Source organism: Ranitomeya variabilis, chromosome 5, assembly GCF_051348905.1.
Source record: "Ranitomeya variabilis isolate aRanVar5 chromosome 5, aRanVar5.hap1, whole genome shotgun sequence".
Classification (NCBI taxonomy): Eukaryota; Metazoa; Chordata; class Amphibia; order Anura; family Dendrobatidae; genus Ranitomeya; species Ranitomeya variabilis.
In genome coordinates this window covers 289,851,294-289,873,980 of record NC_135236.1, presented here as the reverse complement: position 1 = coordinate 289,873,980, position 22,687 = coordinate 289,851,294, and the positions used below count along the sequence as shown (strand labels likewise).

Below are 22,687 nucleotides of genomic sequence, written 5' to 3'. Positions count from 1 at the left end.
TTCTTGCCCCGGGTGCCAGAAACGCTAGATACACCTCTGGATTCATCAGCACGAAATAGTCTTAAGTTGGTGAAGTGAAGTGAGAAAGATATAGGCATATATTAAATTTATATGATCAAACAACTAAAAATTAGCATGTGCATATGTATTCACCACTTTTGCAATGAAGTTACTAAAAATTCATTTTCCAAGCAATTACCTAAGTCACATGCATAGTGAAAGGAAGTGCACCTGTGTGCAATCTGAGTGTCACATGGTCTGTCAGTGGATACACACCACAGAGGCTGCAACACCATTAAGCAAGAGGCACCACTAACCAAACAACACCATGAAGTCCAAGAAGATCTTCAAGTAAGTCAGGGACAAAGTTGTTGAGAAGTACAAGTCAGGGTTGGGTTATAATAAAAAAACAAAACAAAAACACCATCAAATGGAAAGAACATAGTACCAGAACAAACCTGCCAAGAGAGGGCCGCCAACAAAAACTTTCAACCTGGGCAAGGAGGGTGTTTATCAGAGAAGGCAGCACAGAGACCAAAGGTAACCCTGAAGGGGCTGGTGAGTTCCCAAGCAGAATCTGGAATATCTGTCCATACGACCACAATAAGCCGTACACTAAATAGAGGTGGCCTTTATGGAAGAGTGGGTGGAAAAAAGCCAAACTCAAACACAAAAATATTTAGAATTGAGAGTCCTCAGTGGTACCAAGATATATTTCTTTCCTGTATCAAACTCAAACACAAGAATTATAAGATTCGTTTTGAGTTTTCCAAAACATATGAGGGAGAGTCCCTAAATGTATGGAGGAAGGTGATGTAAATGCTATTTCTGGTTCCAAATCAACACAGCTCATCACCCCAAAATCACCATCCCCACAGTGAAACCTGGTAGCAGCATCATGCTGTTTTTCTGCAGTTGGGACTGGAAAATTGTTCCAAGTCAAGGGGAAGATGGATGGTTTGAAATACAGGAATATTGTTGAGCAAAACCTGTTTGTCAGTGATTTGAGACTTGGACAGAGGTTCATCTTCCAACAAGACAATGACTCAAAGCATACTTCTAAAGCAACACTTGAGTGGTTTAAGGGGAAACCTGTAAATGTTTTTGGAGTGGCCTAGTCAAAGCCCAGGCCTTAGTCCAAATGAGAATCTGTGGTCAGACTTGAAGATTGCTGTTCACCAGAGGAAATCATCTGACTTGAAGGAGCTGTAGAAGTTTTTCCTTGAGGACTGGACAAAAATCCCAGTGGAAAGATCTGGAAAGCTCATAGAGACTTATCCAAAGTGACTTGCAGCTGTAATTGCTGCAAAATGAGGCTCTACAAAGTACTGACTTTAGGAAGGGGAATAGTTAGGCACATTGATGTTTTCAGTTATCTTGTCCTATTTGTTGTTTGCTTCACAATAAAAAAAAAAAAAAATGTTCACAGTTGTAGGCATGTTATTTACATGAACTGATGGAAAACTTAAAAAAGAAAAACCTAAAATTCCAGGTTGTGAGGTAGTAAAACACAGAAAATGCCATAGCGGCAGGGGGGTGGGAGGGGTGGGGGTGAATACATTTGGTGGCAACTGTAAGACTCTAAAACATAGGTGCGTTCGATTAATGACAAAATATTTTTTTCTGATAATCCTTATTCCTTTTACAATGGTTATGCTCGCTCGGTGTAATATAACGTGTGGCTTCTTTGAACACCTGTAATGGCCAATATCAACTAAAATATGCATGTCTGCTTGAGCAAAATGATCGTTGAACAGATGAATGTTTCTTAATTGATTCACCATCAACCAAATATTATCCACTGTGCATGGCCAACTTAATCTGTTACCAGACATTAGAATTCAGCAAAATGATTTGCAGCACTCTGATCCAGCAGTCTCATTGGTAGTCTGTGGCTGCTGATCCAAAGCACTGTGAACATCATGCTACCTGTGAATCTCCTCCCAACATACCAGAACAACTACTCAGAAGAAGGGGATGCTTGGCAGGAGGAGGGTTGTAGGGCTCTCATCCAGGATCCCCAAACTACTGACCTGGCCACTGGACCAGGGTCCTGCGAATGTTTTTGCTCAACTCTATCAGACAACTCTATTGGTGGCATATCTGCCCTGAGAACAAAGGATGCGGCGTGTTGAATTCCAGTGGCATATTTCTTCTCTTTTCTGGCATTTGCAGTTGTGGGATAATAGGAGGCACTCCAAAATTGTAAATATTCAGAAAGATGATCAGTTATATTTACATTCCACTATTACTTAAAGGAGTTTTCCCTTTTAAGAAAGATGGACCATAAATGCCTTTATATGTAAACAGTAGGCTTAGATATTATTCTGGAATAAAGCATAGTATTCGGCCTAATTGTAATTTTTCTTGTGATTATTGTTTATTACTTAGGTGGCCATGACAATTTAATTGGTGGAGGATCAAGATTTGTCTGCAAACCAGGAGCCAGAAACATTACCATCATATTTCACCCTTTGCTCAAGTAAGTCACTGTGATTCTTTGTTTTGTTGTGAATTTTGTTGCTCAGGAAAGGAAAAAAAAAGACTTTACATCCATTACAGTTCATTAGAAAAAGTGAAAGGAGGTCAATTTGCATGCTAGTGATACTGTAAGAAGTTGGTAGCCCATGTTGGCCTGACCTGGCAAGTTACTACACTTGGCATCATGGTACATGACATTTCTTCACTTGGTGGGCCTGTGAGGTGAAAGCTGCAGAAGTGTTGTTATTTGATATCCAGCACAGCTCTGCTGTGGAGTTGTGAGCACTATAATAGGATTACTGCAGCTGTAGATGTGTTTGTAATTAGACAAAGATCAGTTCTGCTGAGTAGGATTATAACTGTCAGTCATTACGTGTCTCACACTGATAACAACCTCTTTACTATAAAATAATTTTGTCAGGGAGATCAAAGTCCAGCCATTAGATGTTAATAGTTCATTTATATATAAGAAAAACATGAATTTCTTTAGAATAAGACATCGGGTCTCTAATATCAGAGTATAATTTGATTATAGACATCTTAAGAGTGTTGAGCCTACAGATAGATTCCCTTACAATAGATCTGATAGACCTGATGAGGCTGTTATATAATACCAGGATAGCTGTATAATGCATTTTTAATATTGTACAGCTCCACCTGTTCTAATAAATATTAAAATGGTCAAATTAAGTTCAGGATTATATAGTCATAGTGGATTTTCACGGTAAGCGCATCAGCCTCATCAATTCTAAGAGATCTATTCACATACGCAGTTTGTATTTTGAAATCCGATGAGCGGTCCACTGTAAGAAGATATGGATTTCAGTCTGCTGGTTATTGGGAATAATATGACTTTTTCATTAGTAATAATGAAGTGTTAATTTGATATATCAGCTGTACATTTGCATCTGCCATGCTGGTGACCCATTTATGACAGCATGTTCTGTGCTGTGAATTTCTTCCATTGATCTGAACAACACATTTTCAGTGGACAATTTAGCTGAAGCATGCTGCTGGTGCTTATGGGGTCAACACAGAGAGGGATAGAGAGACCAAAAGAGATAGAGAAATGATTAAGCTTCTATTTTGATCTGATGGAGTTGGAGCCCGGTCAGAGGTCGATCTGGAGAGGTGAAATTAAATTTAATTTCTTCTGATGTTGAACAATGTGGCATCCAACAACTCGTGGTGAGTAGTAGAGCGCGGCTGACAGTAGGTCAGTCATTTCAAAGTTTCACCAAAGTTCTTGATGATTTTTTTTCCGGGTAAACTTTGATTCACTTCTAAAATGTTCAGTTTAGCCGTATTACACAAAACAGAAGCAATCTGTTAAAAGTGTAGGTTCTAGGGGGGAGTTATTTAATGAAGTAACCCCTCAGAGAGGTTCAAGTGTCCAGAGCTGCTACACAAGTGGAATTAGTACAGTTTCTGTGTCTTGTATAACAGGAAGGTTTTTAAAAATGGAAACAAAGTTTTAGTCATTTTTTTCCAGCATTCTAATAAAACAAATGGATCATATATATGTATTGGCACGTTGATAAACATGACATGGCTCCTGATGTCATATTCAATTAGTGTTATATTGCTCTTCGTGATGAGCGAATGTGCTCAGGTAAGGTGTTACCCGCGCATGCTCGTGTGCTGACTGACTGACTGACTTCCGTGAGCTCAGAAAATATGTTCGGCTGCATGTCTCGCCCCTGTTCAACAGTCACAACACACGCAGGGATTGCCTAACAGAAAATCCCTGCATGTGTTGCGGCTGTCAAACACCCACGAGACATGCAGCCGCGGGGACTCAAACATATAATTCGTACATGTCGAAGTCACTCGGTTAGCACACGAGCATGCGCGGGTAACACCTTATCTGAGCACGTTCGCTCATCACGAATTACTGTTACTGTAGGCTGTAGATTAGGATTTTGATGCACTCCTGTAAGATTTAATATGCTTAGTGTGGCGTTTGCCTTTGGTCTTCCTTGTACGTGGGCTAAGGGAAACTGTCTGATAGCCTTTATATAAACTCAAACTACATTATGTAAAAAAAAAAAACAATGAAAAATTCAGCGAATCAGGTCCAGTCTTTTTTATTAAACACCTCTGATGACTCTTTTTAAATCACCTCTCTAGTGTTTTTTTTTTTATTTTATTTTTTTACAATTATTATACTGCTGGAGAGGTGCAACTAATGTATGTTCCCTGCACTAGGCATGATGCTTACTTGGAAGATAGGAAATGGTAAGTGTAATACTAGGGTCAGGGAACTTAGATGAATGGCACCACTCCAGCTCAGAAATAATAGTAAAGCGATGGAGTGGTGTTTTCACATTATAATAGGTTGTAGAAGCTTTGGAATTTTTCTTTCTTTTGGCATATGAGACAATCACTGATGAAACAGTGATGGTAACACCTGAATCATTGTCTAATCATTGATGAAAATCAGTACTTTTTTACATACAAGAAAACTCACTGATATCTGAATAAGGTCTGCACATGTCTATACAGCCTCCATCCCGCATGGGATATATAGCTTCATGTATTCAGGGCACATACAAAAGCACCATACTGTATGCTTGTAAAATGGTTTCACATTATAAGGATTCCTTGTATTCTCATATATCAGACAAGTGTTGGGAAATGTTCTATTACACATTACTACACAACCTGCTGCACATTTCTGATTACTATACAACCTACTACACAAAGTTCATAGGTGGTACTACAAATAATGTGTATTAAAGGGAATTTGCTAAGGATGTTTGCTATGTAATCCGAGAGCAGTATGATTTAGGGGTGGAGATCTTGATTCTAGCAATGTGTCACTTACTGGACTGCTTGGTGTAGTTTTGATAGAATCCCTGTTTTCTCTACCATAGATGTAGCAATGCTCAGAATGGCGAGCTGTTGTTAACCCCACCCACACCACTGATTGGCAGCTTCCTATGTACACGTTGCATTGTCAGCAAGTTGCCAATCAGTGGTGGGGGCGGGGTTACACAGATTAGCCTGACTGGCCTGCACAGGACACCTTGTCCTCTAGTGATAATCTCCTGCAGTTAAAACACTGATTATATTGAAACTACAGCACACAGCCTAATTAGTGACATATCCCTGGGACCAGGCTTTCAGCCCCTTCATTATGCTGCTCTCTTAAATTGAAAAAACCTGCTGACAGATGCCCTTTATTCCTATATTATTTTTATATGGCTTCTACTGAAAATAAAAGATTTTGATACGTTCTTTCACACAACATCTGCATCATTGAAAGTGTTATGATTTTATTTGTCCAGGCTCACTTACTCCTCATCCTAATTCAGACATTCATTTCTCACTCACATGTTTCATCCATGATTTTCTACCCATTGTTATCTATGGAACTGTTCACATATCCATGTTTTTTGTGGACTGTGTGTCTGCAAAAAAAATCATGGAAACCTGTCTACATTTGGTCCAAATCACAGATTGAAATTAGCTTGTAAAGGTTTGTATTTTGGACATCAGTGCACAGTCTGTGTTTTCTGTGATTATAGGGAACCTGTCACATGAAAAATCGCTATTAACCTGCAGGCATGAGGTTAATCTGCAGGTCAATAGCGTTCTGAACCTGCCTGGCGCATGCACAGGGAGTCCCGCTGCCAGAAGAAGATGAACTTCATCCCCACCGGCAGGGTTCAGTGTTCAGTCACTGCTCTGTGTATAGTGAGTGAATACTGTAACTGTTCCCTTGGCAGTGACTGACAGCCAGCTCCAATGCTGATCCTGCTGTCAGTCGGGGCTGGGGGTGCGGTTACTGAATCTGCACCAGCACTGCTTATGTGACTGAAAGCTGAACCCTGTTTTGGGGGGAAGCAGTGAATATCCTCCTGGCAGCGGGGATCCCTGTGCAGGCGCTGGGCAGGATAATATTGCTATTAATCCCATCTCTGCAGGTTAATAGCGTTTTTTTCATGTGACATATTCTCTTTAACATTGCAATGAATAGGAGAAGCTTTTCTATTTACTTATTTTTTAAAAAGTGACACACGAACCAAACATTTATTTTAAACCGCTGCTTAAAAATCTACTTCAAACAATGGGGAAACTGAAGAAAAAAAATACAGGAATATTTTGCTTTGGAAACTTGCAGAAAACATGCTGATAAAAAGTAAAAACGCAGCATTTACACTATATATGAACAGGGAGGTAGGCATCTATCCATACAATACTAGCTTTGTGTAGGCACATTTAGGATGTGGGGTTAGTGCCCATTTTCGTGTGTTTTGGTGTCCGCTAACACCTGATTCTGTCCATACTGATGGACCACACACTGAAACATCCCAGTCATTGGAGGATAATGTCACCTGGATATTATGCTATTGCAGTTTCATTACCCACCTACATTGCTGATGTTTTTCCTTGCAGTAATGTTTTCTAGTTCTGTAGTGCTTTCTTACTGTTGATGACCCCGAAGCACTCGGCTCTGGAGGCACGTCATGATCAAACATATGTTTTACAGAGCGCTCCGTTACAGATGTCTGTAGGGCTGCGCCAGGGGAGTGTTATGTGCTGGCATTGGGTAAGGCTGGCAGTAGGCTACAGGCTCTGAGCACACACAATTTAGCAATGAGAATATGCCTGTGCAAATATCAGCCACATCTTATTAGTATCAATTAATAATTAACAGCAGGGAAATGTAGCCTGAAAGAATAAGTTCATCTCTGGTGATCTAATGTGATTACATTGTTATACGAGTATGAATTGCTGTAACTTCTTAGTGCCATGGAAGTGGATAGTACTTTTTTAATGACCAATGCCAGAATGTTCTATAATAGAATATGAGGAGCCTGGGGTTTTTACAGAAGCATAGCATCTATATCTCATAATTATAATAGTATATATTAATTGGCTATATCATAAGCTTTTCATGGCGTATCCATTAAACAGTATCCACTCTTGGTCATTTAGTCATCTGCCATTTGAAGGCTAAAATATCTTCCACTTAATAAAAAGTCATGATAAGATCATTACATATTTGTTATACAGACCCCTATGACTGATGCCATACAGTCGCACCAATCCCTTTGTAGGCTTTCATATTAAAAAAATAAATAAATACATTATAGAAAGGGAATCTCATAAGTTTTTTGCTACCCTATCTGAGAGCAGCATAATGTAGAGAAAGAGATACTGAATCCAATGATGGATCACTTAGATTACTGGGTCCAGCAGTTGTGAAACAATCAGAGCTTTTAGGTTTAGAATGAAGCAGAGCTGAGGAAGCTAACCCCGCCCGGCTCTGTATATACATTGTCCATAAACAGTGAGCTGCTTATCACAGGAAGGGGCATTGCCAGACTAGACCCAGCAATTTAATCACAGTTAGTAAGTAGCAATATGCACTTTGACTTGTGATAATTGAATTTTTGTGTTTTAGCCCCTATTTCCTGCTCTCTTTATGTTACATATTAAAAACCTGCTGACATATTCCCTTTAAAGAGAACCTGTCATTCTGGTTATGCATACTAAAATCATAAGTAAATGTTTTGGTCTCCATGCATCGTGGCAGGACTTCTACTTATGATTTTAAAATAGCCAGACTGCGGATTACTTCAGTATAAAATTAAATCAGTATAACTTTTAGTTTAGTATGCATAACTATGATGACAGGTTCTCTTTTTTTTCCCCCACAGAATCTATGTAAAATTGGAGATTAGGAATGAATCCATAAATTACTATTCCATGCACACAAAGCCTACAGCTAAATGTGTGTTAATGGCTGCTAAACTTTTATACACTTGCTTGTACATAGAAACTTGGTGGTCATTTGACCCTTACTAGCCGTTTTTAGGGTGGTGTACAATACGAACCAGGATTATTTGCAAGTGAGGGTACGCATTGAACTAAAATGACTAACCTAAATGGAGTCACCTAAGCGCTTTCTCACTTGCAACAATTTAATATTTTCTGATCTTGTCCAAGTTTTTGCAATTGTTGCATGACCCTTCTTTCCACAGGAAAGCATTGTGATAACCAAGTAATGATAAAATTCTTTTTATCACAGCTTATGGATGACCCCTTTAGTTTTGGAGGTCTGAATTTTTATAAACTTGATTTCCCCATTAAGAAATGTTCCTCTGCATACAATTACCTAAAATGTAAGTTCTTGCTCATTAAAAGTAAACCTAAATTTAGTAAACCTACATTTAGTAAACCTAAATTTTAAAATCTTAGGCTGGCCATACACATTAGATGGATGTAGGCCGAACAAAGCTTCGGCCAAGCATATTCATCCTACATCTATCTCGGCCTACTCTCCCTTACACCGGAGTACTCACTCTGCTGGGCACTTCTGTGATCTCTATGAGAAGGCTGCTGGTTGACATGTTGACCGGTGGCTTATCTCAGGAACAACACAACAGTGCAATCGGCAGTTTGAAATTGGCCATGGATGATAGACTTCTCTCCCAACCATCAGTTGGCCAGCGCCCCTCATACCCATTTGACCCATCAACCGAACAAATAATTATTTGTAGATTCAGTCAACTTTAATCTACTAGGTATGGGGGCCTTTAGTTATAGCAAGCGCGAAATGAAAGTTCATGTCACACTAAAAAAAACTGTCTCCTCTACACTGATAGCCTAATTAATACACCCATTAACTTGATATAATGTTCGACTTAACCAAATAGTGAAGCGCACCATAGCCCAAAACATGTTCCATCTAGTGCACTGACTGTTCCTTTGATGTTTGTTACATATGTACCAGCTGTGCATATCGGTTTTGTTGGTCTTCCCGTTGTCGTCTTATTTTTGCTGTTGACACTGTACAATAGAATGTGCATATTTCGTTTTTCCTCTACGACTTTTCATTTATAATTGTTGATGATCATTTAGGCCATCTGAGAAAATTGTAACATAAAGTGTTTTTAACAAGTTTCTACATTAGTGTCTCATCCAAACTGACATTCCTGGGCAATTTCTGTTTTACAAAGGCTGACAGCTTCTAAAAATGTTACGATAAGTCTGTTCATTCTTGATGACAACATCTAAAAACTCTCATCTTTCAAAAAAAAAAAAAAAAAAAAAGAAGGGAACTAATATGCAATACATTAGTGCTAGACAGGCTGTCAAATAAAGGTGCAACACTTGATAAGGAAAGATCAGGTTTGTAAATCAACTTTGTCCTTTTATGTCTAAAATCTGACAATGTTAAAATCCTCCCATATGTACCGTAGTAGCGCCCCAGGGAGCCAGCTGTCCCAACACACCCACCCTGGTACTAGAGGAATTTTTAAGATAATACATTGAAGTGATGCTAATGCTAGTGTTAAATCTGGAACATTTTTGGGTGTCCCGTGGAAAATTGTAATACTTATTAGCCTTCAATTCACATGTAAGATTAAAAAAAACCCTATAATTAAAAATGTGAGTTTATCCTGTATTATACAAAAGTGTCTTAATATTAATTATACCCTTGGGGCGCCCGTTTATGAAGCTGTATCCTGCGAAAATGCAAGGTGAGGCTTGTTGAGATGTTGCCATTCATATATTTACCCTTGATTCCATGACCTATAGATCGTGTTTGGCTGGGAATCATATTATAACCTGTTCCTGAGCAGAGTTTCAGGTCAATATATTTATCCCTGAGCACACATGGATTCTGATCATTTATAATTAGGTGCATTCACTCTAAGGCTTCATGCACGCATTCAGTATTTGGTCAGTATTTTACCGCAGTATTTGTAAGCCAAAACCAGGAGTGAGTGATAAGCACTGTTTTGAAACTGACCCGGATTGCTGGAGCGTGCTGTTGCCTCCTAATCCCGACCAGCTTCAGCACAGTGCTTATAAGCTACACAGCAGCGGTGGTCGGTCTCTTAGGCAACAAGCTGTAAACAAAAAGAATGGCTGAAAATTTAAATTATCAGTAGCTCTTGGTTTTCCAAACACTATTTGGGTTGGAAATAACCCTTTAAGGGTATTAGACACTTTCTGTCCTCACTAGACATTTTTGGAAAGTATCTAGAAAAGCGGTTGCTGCTAAGATGTTTCTAAAATCCGCCCAATTACCAAAGTGCTTCAACTTTTTTGGCTTAAATCGATAAGATAAACCAAATTTGTCATCCAGCATGAGCCACTGTGGTAAATGTCATACATTTTAGGACTGTCTATTGCACAGTATTCACAAATCCTGCCCTTAGTACATGTTCAAATGTTGCATTTTTTAATGCAAATTTTCTGTACTGAAAGAAACACAGCATTTCACAGTAAGCAAAATGAATGAGAAAACATCAAACACATTCAATAATCTATGTGTGAACATACTTAGTCTTAAATTATTTTTCAGCAGACATCCCACACAAGCCCCATTGAGAACGGTGAAGGAAATTCCAAGTGATGTAGAAAAGGAAATACAGGAAAGATATATATCTTTGTACCGTGTTAGCCAGTAGATAGAAAAGGAAATATAATTCTCGCTCACGACCTGACCGCATTGATCCAGCTGATTAGACAAGTCAATGGAAATTCAGCATAGCAGTCATTTGACTGATAATGGGTCAGAAATGGCATGGTTCAGCAGAATATGCCTCCTAAATCTAATAGGATCTCTGGAGACGGCATCCTCTCCTGCTGTCAACATGGAGTTATATCAAGCAAGGATAAAATAAACAAGACTTTTCATTCTTTGATAATGTGTACTTTATAAGTGTCTCAATCTGTAAATTGCGATAGATATTCACTTTACATGGGTAAAATCGCAGTTAAAGATCTTCAAGTATGCTAACAATTTTGATCATATGATCCGCAAGTTGGTCTGTGTAAATGCAAACACTCTAGCAATTTAATTACCAATTTAAATGTTGGTGCCCCGCTTCTTCAACAAGTGACTACCATTGCACTTTGATCTCAATATCTTGTTCAATTCTTTTTTTTTTTTACCCCTTAGTGACCTAGTTAATTTTGACCTTAAAGGGAACCTGTCACCCCCAAAATCGATGGTGAGGTAAGATCACCGTCATCAGGGGATTATCTACAGCATTCTGTAATGCTGTGGATAAGCCCCCGATGTTACCTGAAAGAGGAGAAAAAGATGCTAGATTATACTCACCCAGGGGCGTTCCCGCTCCAATGGGCGTCTCAGGTCCGCTCCGGCACCTCCCATCTTCATTCCATGACTTCCTCTTCTGGTCTTCACGCCGCGGCTCCGGCGCAGGCGTGCTTTGTCTGCCCTGTTGAGGGCAGAGCAAAGTACTGCAGTCCGCAGGCCCCGGAAAGGTCAGAGATGCCCGGCGCCTGCGCACTGCAGTACTTTGCTCTGCCCTCAACAGTGCAGACAAAGTACTCCTGCGCCATAGCCGCGGCGTGGAGACCAGAAGAGGACGTCATGGAATGAAGGTAGGCGCCGGAGCGGACCTGAGACACCCATTTGACCGGACCGCAGCGGGACCGCCCCTGGGTGAGTATAATCTAACCTCTTTTTCTCCTCTGTCAGGTAACATCGGGGGCTTATCTACAGCTTTACAGAATGCTGTAGATAATCCCCTGATGACGGTGAGCTTACCTCACCATCGATTTTGGGGGTGTCAGGTTCCCTTTAATGACCAAGCCAATTTTTACAATTCTGACCACTGTCACTTTATGAGGTTATAGCTCTGGAACACTTTAACTGATCCCACTGATTCCAAGATTGTTTTTTATGACATATTGTGATTCATGTTAGTGGTAAAAATTTCTTCGATATAACTTGCGTTTATTTATGAAGAAACTGGAAATTTGGCGAAAATTTTGAAAATTATGCAATTTTCAAACTTTTAATTTTTGTGCCCTTAAATCCAAGAAATGTGTCACCCAAAATAGTTAATAAATAACATTTCCCACATGTCGACTTTACATCAGCACAATTTTGGAACATAATTTTTTTTGTAAGGATGTTATAAGGTTTAAAAGTTGACCAGATATTTCTCATTTTTACAGCAAAATTTACAAAACCATTTTTTTAGGGACTACCTCACATTGGAAGTGAGTTTGGGGGGGTCAATATGACAGAAAGTACCCAAAAGTGACACCATTAAAAAAAAACAAAAAACTTCAGCTGCCAAGGTACTCAAAACCACATTTAAGAAGTTTGTTAACCATTCAGATGCTTCATGAGTTCTAAAGCAATGTGAAAGGAAAAAAAATTACTTTTCACTTTGTTCACAAAAAATTTACTTTAGATCCAAACTTTTTTATTTTCACTATGGTATCAGGAGAAAATAAACCACAAAATTTGTGGTGCAATTTTCTCCTGAGTACAATGATGCCCCATATGTGGGAGAAAGCCACTGTTTGGGTGCATGGCAGGGCTCAGAAGGGAGGGAGCACCGTTTGACTTTTTGAATGCAAAATTGGCTGAAATTGATGGTACCATGTCGTGTTTGGAGAACCCCTGATGTGCCTAAGCAGAGGAAACCCCCCACAAGTGACACCATTTTGGAAACCACAACCCTCAAGGATTTTATCCAGGGGTATAGTGAGCATTTTGAACCCACACATACGTCACAGAAATTGATAACATTAGGTTGTCATATTGAATATGTTGTCATTAGTGTTATTTGCAAGTGCTTGCTATTCCTGTTTGCATCCAATGCTCGAGTGACATGCTTGAGTCCCTGCCTTGCAGCTGGTAGACACCCCCAAAAAATGTGGGGATCTGCAATACTCGGTGCATATCCGAGCACCAGATGCAAACTCGAGTAGCGAGCACTTGCGCTCAACACTAGCCGTCTTAAAGTCATCATTTTTTTTTACTTTTGAAAACCTGAGAATTCTAACTCCAACCCTAACACAGCTCTAACCGCAAACCTAACAACCCTAACTCCAACACAACCCTAACCCCAGTATACTCCTAACTCTATCCTCAACACTAATCCCAACACAGCCCTAACCACAGCTCTAACTCCAACCCTAAACTGTACCCTAACCCTAACTGCAAGGAATGAAAAAATGTTATTATTTTTAACTAAGGTGGTGATAAAGGGGGTTTTGATTTACAATTTTTTTTTCTTTTGTTCAGTGTGATAGGGTCACAGTGATCAAAATGAGCCAATAGGAAAAATCTCCTATTGTTTCCGGGTACCGGCCAGCAGATACGTCCGCCATTTTATTCCAGCAAGATAACGTGGAGGGTCGGGGAACAGAGCAGGAGGGTCTGGGGATGGCGGAGCTACCGGGGTGACATATCAGAGGAAAGAGAAAGAGAAATTTAGTTGAAAGTCTGCCTTTTTTTGTGATTGCCATTATTTGGTGAGTAACGGCGAGCACGTGACAGGGGACTGCATAAATCGGCCCTGATCATGTTCTCCAGGGTCTCCGCTATCTCTGGTAGCTGAGACTGCTGAGATTTTCAGATGCTGGGGGCTCTATACCCTTATTTCTCAGTGCCGTTTAAAAGCGGCGCTGAGGAATAAAGCCTCTTAATTGCCGCCGTTACAAGGCTTATTGGCGGTCTTTAAAGGGTTAAGACACCTAGATGCCCAAGAAAGAAAGAAATTGGAAAGAAGCACAGCTTTTCCAACCTCTTATCATATAAGAGGCCTTCCATCCCTTGTAATAATCTAATTGCCCTCTTTTGAACTGACTCCAACTTCTGAACTTATATTTTAAAACGTTGAGCCCAAAACTGGATCCCATATTCCACAAGTGGCCTTATAAGTGATTTATAGAAAGATAACAATATGATGGACTCCAAGGATTTAATTTTTTTTATACACCCTTCAAACTTGTTTGCTTTTGCGACTGCTGCTTGACATTGAGTACTGCTGCTCAGCTTATTTGTAACCAGAATACCCAAGTCCTTCTATTCTATAGTCCCGAGGATACTCCCATTTAATGTATTTGCAGCACTAGGATTCATCCGTCCTAGGTGCTCTACTCTACATTTATCAACCTTAATCCTCTTTTTCCAAGTGTCTGCCTATGTAGACATCTTATCCAGATAACTTTGTAATCTTGCACTTTCAAGGTCCGTTTTTAATATCCTACATACTGTAGTTTGAGGTCGTCAGCAAAGACTGATACTTTACTCTCAATCCCATCCACAAGATCATTAATAAAGTTAAAAAAAAAAAAAATCGGCCCTAGCACAGATCCCTGCTGGGTAGAACTCCTCCTAGTAATAACACGTCAGAAACAGGTCCACTTTGCGCTTGGCGTCATCCATCTCAGAAATCCAGAGAGAGATGAGAGGAGATCCATCCTTTATCTCTACTTGTGGGACCTTCACTCGAGTATAAGCCGAGAGGGGCTTTTTCAGCGTAAAAAATGTGCTGAAAAACTCTGCTTATACACGAGTATATACGGTATGTCTTAACACCGAAACAAAGCTGCCTGTCCATTTTGCAAGAAGAATTGTGTTTGTAATGGAGTCCCGTTCTTAGATTTTCATTGTGATTAAATGCTGATATAAAAAGGTCACTGGCATCGTGGGATTGACCAGATCAATAAAGAATACTTTGTTCTATCTATTTATGAAACATTTTCTATTCAGTCATCCTATTCTCTAACCTCTAAGGATTACATTATTAACCCCCAGTAAAGAGGAAATTAGTTGGCTGAGAAATATTATAGGTATATTAAATATTATAGGTTTTCTAGTTACATGTTACTGATGGGTCATCTGTGATCCCTTCTCAGTAACGACACACCTAAGGATGTATGTCACTGGTTGGTTTTTTTCTCCTCTTCATTTATCATCTCTTAAAATAAATAGTATTTTTGTCAATAAAATCCCATGAAATAATCATACTTACTTTACCCCTCCCATACTGAAGTTCCACTTGTGTGGAACTTCACAAGATGGAGTTGTAAGTGGACTCATGAACTGTTTTTATAATCAGTCCATTGTTTTTATTTTTTAATGTTTGCTTCTTTATTTTTGTTATTTTAGCCACTGTGCTCGTGTTCTTTTTGCCATATGGTTTGCTTGTATGTCAGAAAAACTGCCAATATACATACTAAATATGTCTACAGGGCTTTCTTTACTACCAGTGAAAGATCAAACAACTGTCCTTTTCACCTTTGTCTGGATGGGATATATTGCTATACTGTTACAGAAATGAAACTAATAACGTGCACAGGGCTATCGCGACTGAGTGGGGTCAGACGTTCACAGCGTCCGGTGACATACACCTGCGCTAGTTAGAACAGCTTAATTGTCCTATTAGTAGTCCTGGGTTTCATTGCTTTGTTGCTGCAAGGGTTAACCTGCTTAGTTGAGCTCCTGGAGATCTTTGTCTTTATTTCATTAGCTGTTCTGAGTTTGTTACTCCCTGCAGGTTTAAGAACCTTCCTTCTGGCTTCCTTCTTTGTCAGTTATAGTTTACCACTTCCTGTAGGCTCTCTCTCAATTATTCAGTTTTCTCTGAACTGGGGCATGGAGACTAGCTGCTATTGTTCTTCCTATGCACACTTCACAGACATGGGGGGTTCTTGCACTTCTTTGCAGCAGCATAGAGGACATGTTACAGCAGTATTAAGCTGTGTAGCTGTGAATCCATCTTTGAAGTAAAATATTTTTTTAGAAACTGCATCACTATCTGCTCTTTTCTCTGTGTGTGCTTAATGCTGCTCTTCCTCTTTTTCCTAGAATGTAAAAAACTTTCTATCCGGTCGCCTCACTATGCTGAAAGTTCATCTTACTTTCACTGAGACTGATTTGAGACGTCTTTCTGAGTGGATGTTGAGTATGTGGGATGACAGGAGGAGCGGCTCATGAGTGCAGAAAGAAGCAGATTTCTCTGATAAGATTATTACAGAGTTTCTTACATTTTCCTGTACTATTCTTTATGTAAAGTTTGTTAAAACAGTGATCATTTAAATTCTGGAAATATATATTCATGCATTTTAAGTCAATTTCCCCCAGTATTATGACTTGGAAATATAGGGATGTTGAATGTTTACACGTGGTTTTGACATGTTTTCTGCACCTCATGCCGAGATGGTGTCTATCATAGCTCATCAGTGATCTTCATTATTTAGCACAAATCTGGCTTTCAGCTCCTTTGTAAGACCTGTTTGCTCATTTCCTGGGGTTTGCTCTCATGTCCAAAGCACTGCTTGTGTTCCACATTTTTCTTTCAAGCCTGGAAGCAGAGCCCCCCTGCAGAGCTAAGAGGAGAGGCAAGATGTCAGATCACACTTGCCATGTCACTGTCATTTGTAGCATCACTCAGTAGGCTAGCGTGGCTTCTGACAGCCTGTAACAACCTTCCTAAAGCTTATCTTCCCAGAGCTATAGAAACAGAATAGAAAGTGACAGCTTGTTCTGAATCCCGGCTAAAAGGGAATGTGTATGTGGGGTTCCTAGGGCTGGCTTTTGTCACAGCTGTGCTGGCCACCTTCCGGGGTCAGGTGCATGACTGACAAGCCACCTGTAAAAGTCCTCAATCTGTTCTTTTGTATCTTTGTGTATATCACTATGCACACGTAATGTGGATTTAGCAAATCCTCCTTGAAATGCAATTTCCGAGGCTATTTTTAACCTGTCAGTGCAATTGGTTAGTTTTGCCAACCTTAATGAGAGATTCATAATCTCTATTTCAGGTTATCGTTCAGTAATCCCATGTTGATTGTCGTTCAGGTCTATAGATATTACTTTGTAATCATAGCTGCTGTCTGAAGTGTGCTGTGTTTACCACTGAGCTTTTCATTTTAGTTCTACCTTTTTTCTTTACATCCGTTCAGGGCATCTCAACACTTTCAATTGGCTGTTAGAACAAAAAAGGCCGTAATTTCTAAAGTTTTCACATATTTTTTTATTATCATCCCTTGAATTAAAACTGAAAAATAAATGTACACTAAAATTGCTTTTTTTCTTCAAATATATTGTGCTGGTGTACTGGGGCTAAATCTATAACTCCTTTTGCTGACTAAATACTTTTGGATCTTTTATATGATAGGATAGAATAGAAAATCATGCCTTTTGATAATATATATTAATTTAAAATTTGTCTCACACACTGTTAGAGGAGCCAAGGTGACTCCTGTCTGCCAAGTACCATGGTATATTACAGTGACTCTTATGTACTACTAACTGCATTAGACTAAACATGGCACCAGTCATGTAAAACCCTAACATTTAGTCAGCCAAACGAGTTTCATGATCTATAGGGTATGTGCTAATATAACAGACAGGACCAGGGGTGGACGCACTGCATGTGCTGCTGCACAGGGGTTCATAGAGTAGGGAGGCCAACTGATCTGGGCCCATAGTTGGTCACAACTATATACTGTCTCAAACAATCACAGTTCACCATCCTCTCGGCTGTGTGTATTCCATCATCTTACTCTTGTGATAACACCGGGCATTGGAGAACTCGTAGACTTATATTGAGAGCTTGTGACCATTAGTTTTGACTTCCAGCCAGTCAAGAGTTGTGGTCACAAGATGGTGGACTGGCACCAGAATGTGGTTGGGAAGAGCAGAAGACTGCGTCTGGTAAATATTTTACTAGGGACAGGAAACAGACATTAGTGAAACCACACTTGCGGTGAAATGAAAAAAAAAATATAACTGGAGTGGTGCTTTAATTTGTTTTTTGTTTTACTTCAAGGTGATTTTATACAGTAATAAAACTCTGGACTTGCAACATGGAAGGCATAACCATTAATGAAGTTGTCCACTACTAAAACAACCCGTCCTTGATTAAAATGTTTGGCCCCCATAAAATAATAAAGCTTATACTCCCCTCCAGTGCCGGCGCTGTTCTCGTAGTGTCAGTGTAAGGGGATGTAAAGTCTATCATCTCTCACTAACCCCTTAAATGACGTCCCCTGTTGTATTTATTGGTGCTGTATGCATATACATTGTATATATGTGTAATATATATATATATATATATATATATATATATATTGTAATATCATTGTGCTGGTAAGGTGAGTGTAGTACCCAAAGTTAGCCACACATTGGGGTACATTATTGGTGTAGTTGTAGAGTTGTAATAGGTGGATAAGTGGATAAGGCAGGAAAGACTTCCTTATAGATCTCAGTTGGAGCCAGGGCACCCGTGCCGCTCACTTGGGCTAACTAGCCTCGGGCAACACCGTGCCACGCAACGTTGGAGAAGTATAATGCCCAGCCAGATAGCATCCCTGGCCAGGACCTCATCAGAAAGAGCAACAGCAACAGTGCTAGCAGTACAGTATTAGTGGGACTGCAGTTGCTAAAAAAGGCTAAGCAGTATGGGCAGGTCGCTCATCATGTGGCAGGTTATTGCGTGGGCTAATGCCCTCAGAACCGGTGCAAAACAGCTGAGGGAGTCCCCAAACGGAGTAAGGCTGAGCAGAGAGGACACTGAGGGATCGAAAGGTACGGTCCGTCCCAGAAGCTTAGTGACAGAGAAAGAAGGACAGGGACAGAAGAGGAGTTGCACTTTGTGGAACCTGATGATGATGCTGGAAAGAATGTGGATATGCCGCGTACAGAATCAAGTAAAGCTGTTATTGTTAAAGTTGAACTGGACTGTATCTCCCTATGTGCGGTACCATCTAAAAAGAACCTCCGGTGGCCCAGGGTGGACCTGATGTTGAGGAGACCCAGGACACAGGTATGCAGAAGGAAATACATTACTGTACTGTAAGGGGATGCCAGGGTGTGATACGGGTTTGCTCTCAGTCATGACTACCGCCCTGGCCCACCCTAATATCAGCACTCACTTTCCTGGTGCTCCCGTGCGGTTGTTGTGACACATGACGCCGGTGCCCAATCAGCGCTGGTGTCACTGTGTCCGCCTTCGGACAAATGGAACATGAAGAGGAAGTCCTGCTGCAGCTGACCTCAGAATTCCTCTTCATGCTTAATTCGACAGGAGATGGAGACAGTGACACCGGCGCACAATCAGCTCAACAACCGCATGGGAGCCCCGGGAGATGAAGGGTGCTCAGACACCCGAAATGCGTTGATGCTGGTCATGTGAATTTGTATCTCTGACTGTGTATGTCTTCCAAATTTCTTATGTGACTAAAGACACACAGTTTGTGGAGCTGGAGTCTCTTCATTTTGCATATTTTTTATAACCCAACCCTGACTTGTACGTCTCAACAACTTTGTCCCTGACTTGTTTGGAGATCTCCTTGGTCTTCACGCTAACATATGCCTCTTATTATTTACAGTGTATTCCGCATTTTTTGTGCAAATGTTGCGATTTTTTCCACGAAAAAATCGCATCGCGGAAAAAAAAGCAACATGTTCATTAAAATGCGGAATTGCGGGGATTCCGCACACCTAGGAGTCCATTGATCTGCTTACTTCCCGCACGGGGCTATGCACACCATGCGGGAAGTAAGCAGATTATGTGCGGTTGGTACCCTGGGTGGAGGAGAGGAGACTCTCCTCCATGCACTGGGCATCATATAATTGGTCAAAAATAAAAGAATTAAAATAAAAAATAGCCCTATACTCACCTTCGATGTCCCCCGCAGTGTTCCCGCCTCACCGCTGCATGCTGCCTCTTCGGTTCCTATAGCTGGTGTGCGGTGAAGGACCTGTGATGACGTGACTGTCTTGTGATTGGTCGTGAGCGGTCATGTGACGGCTCACGTGACCGCTCACATGACCGCGACGTCATGGAAGGTCCTGCGCGCACACACCAGCTATAGGAAGAGGAACGGACGCCGCTGAGGAGATCGTCTGGGTGAGTATAAGCATTTTTTTTATTTTTTTAAATTATTTTTAAACATTCTATCTTTAACTATAGATGCAGCATAGGCAGCATCTATAGTAAAAAGTTGGTCACACTTGTCAAACAGTATGTTTGACAAGTGTGACCAACCTGTCAGTCAGTTTTCCAAGCGATGCTACAGATCGCTTGGAAAACTTTAGCATTCTGCAAGCTAATTACGCTTGCAGAATGCTAAAAAAAACGCGAAAAAAAAAAACGGAAAAAAAACGCAAAAAAAAAAAAATGCGGATTTCTTGCAGAAAATTTCCTGTTTTCTTCAGGAAATTTCTGCAAGATATCCGGACGTGTGCACATACCCTAAGATTGCACAGAGGGGGGACTTCCTTTCACTATCCGTGAATACATATGAACATGCCAATTTTTAGTTATTTGATCCCATGTTTCTCACTTCACTTCACCACTTCACTTCACCAACTTAGACTATTTAGGGCTGATGCATCTCACACAAATTAGATTACAAAACATATTTAAACACAGGTTGTAATGCAAAGTGGGTGAATACGTTTGCAAGCCGCTGTATAAGAGATTTCTTTACCTAAAGATCTAAATGTAATTTTTCTTTAAGGTTATATCCCTGTATTCCTGTAAAACATGGATAAAAGGGTGTTAAAAAAAAAACAAAACATGAAGCTAAAGAGATTGGGTTGTCCGCTAATGAATAACTCCTCTTCAGTTCACCTAATAAAATAAAAAAACACAATTTCCTGTTAGACCGGCTAAGCTCTAAGTTCTGTGTCCTTCAGGGATCTCATGACATTGTTTCTGTCACATGAACTCTTCATCCTTCACACTTACAGGTGCTTCTCACAAAATTAGAATATCATCAAAAAGTTAATTTATTTCAGTTCTTCTATACAAAAAGTAAAACTCATATATCATATCGAGTGATCTATTTCAAGTGTGTATTTCTGTTAATGTTGATGATTATGGCTGACAGCCAATGAACACCCAAAAGTCATTATCTTAGTAAATTAGAAGACTTTATACCACCAGCTTGAAAAATGATTTTAAAATCCAAAATGTTGGCCTACTGAAATGTATGTTCAGTAATTGCACTCAGTACTTGGTCGGGGCTCCTTTTGCATCAATTACTGCATCAATGTGGCGTGGAGGTCGGCGATGCGGCAGAATAGTAACCATAGATGTTCTTGAGACCTCTATGGTTACTGATCCCCGGCAGCTGCGAGCGCCACCCTGTGGTCGGCGCTCACAGCACACCTGATTTTCTGCTACATAGCAGCAAACAGCAGATCGCTGCTATGTAGCAGAGGCGATCGCGCTGTGCCTGCTTCTAGCCTCCCATGGAGGCTTTTGAAGCATGGCAAAAGTAAAAAAAAATATAAAAGTTTAAATCACCCCACTTTCGCCCCATTCAAAATAAATCAATAAAAAAAGAATCAAACCTTCACATATTTGGTATCGCCGCGTTTAGAATCGCCGATCTATCAATAAAAAAAGCATTAACCTGATCGCTAAACAGCGTAGCGAGAAAAAAATTTGAAAGCCAGAATTACGTTTTTTTTTGTCGCTGCGACATTGCATTAAAATGCAATAACGGGCGATCAAAAGAACATATCTGCACCGAATTGGAATCATTAAAAACGCCAGCTCGCTACCATTATTAATAAAATGGTTTGATACATTAGAAACATGTCGGAGTGTGGGATGTACTATATCATAGAGATGCTCCCTAAATCTTTCTTTGAACTTCCTAATGGTAGATCCAACATAGAACAATTTACATTCAGTACATTCCATTACTTATAGTACTTTTTTCAAATCAGTTTTTCAAATTGTCACACGAAATTTAACCCCTTTCTGACATCAGACGTACTATCCCGTCGAGGAGGGGTGGGCCCGTATGACCACCGACGGGATAGTACGTCATACGCGATCGGCCGCGCTCACGGGGGGAGCGCGGCCGATCGTGGCCGGGTGTCAGCTGCATATCGCAGCTGACATCCGACACTATGTGCCAGGAGCGGTCACGGACCGCCCCCGGCACATTAACCCCCGGCACACCGCGATCAAACATGATCGCGGTGTACCGGCGGTATAGGGAAGCATCGCGCAGGGAGGGGGCTCCCTGCGGGCTTCCCTGAGACCCCCGGAGCAACGCGATGTGATCGCGTTGCTCCGAGGGTCTCCTACCTCCCTCCTCGCCGCAGGTCCCGGATCCAAGATGGCCGCGGCATCCGGGTCCTGCAGGGAGGGAGGTGGCTTACCGAGTGCCTGCTCAGAGCAGACACTTGGTAAGCCTGCAGCCCTGCACAGCAGATCGTCGATCTGATAGAGTGCTGTGCACACTGTCAAATCAATGATCTGTAATGTCCCCCCCTGGGACAAAGTAAAAAAGTAAAAAAAAAATTCCCCACATGTGTGTAAAAAAAAAAAAAAAAAAATCCTAAATAAAGAAAAAAAAAATATTATTCCCATAAATACATTTCTTTAGCTAAATAAAATAAAAAAAACAATAAAAGTACACATATTTAGTATCGCCGCGT

The 22,687-nt window shown here is 40.5% G+C and overlaps 1 protein-coding gene across 2 annotated transcripts in view; it reads left to right on the top strand.

The window, feature by feature from the left end:
• EXOC4 (exocyst complex component 4) overlaps window positions 1–22,687 on the top strand; it is a 605,068-nt gene that overhangs the window by 247,888 nt on the left and 334,493 nt on the right. For both annotated transcript variants that reach the window (XR_013215715.1, XM_077264444.1), the window contains exon 10: window positions 2,392–2,482. Coding sequence is in view for 1 of the 2 variants with exons in the window: in XM_077264444.1 (XP_077120559.1) it covers window positions 2,392–2,482 (91 nt within the window). In the remaining variant the exon portion in view is untranslated. The remainder of the gene's footprint in view (window positions 1–2,391; window positions 2,483–22,687) is intronic.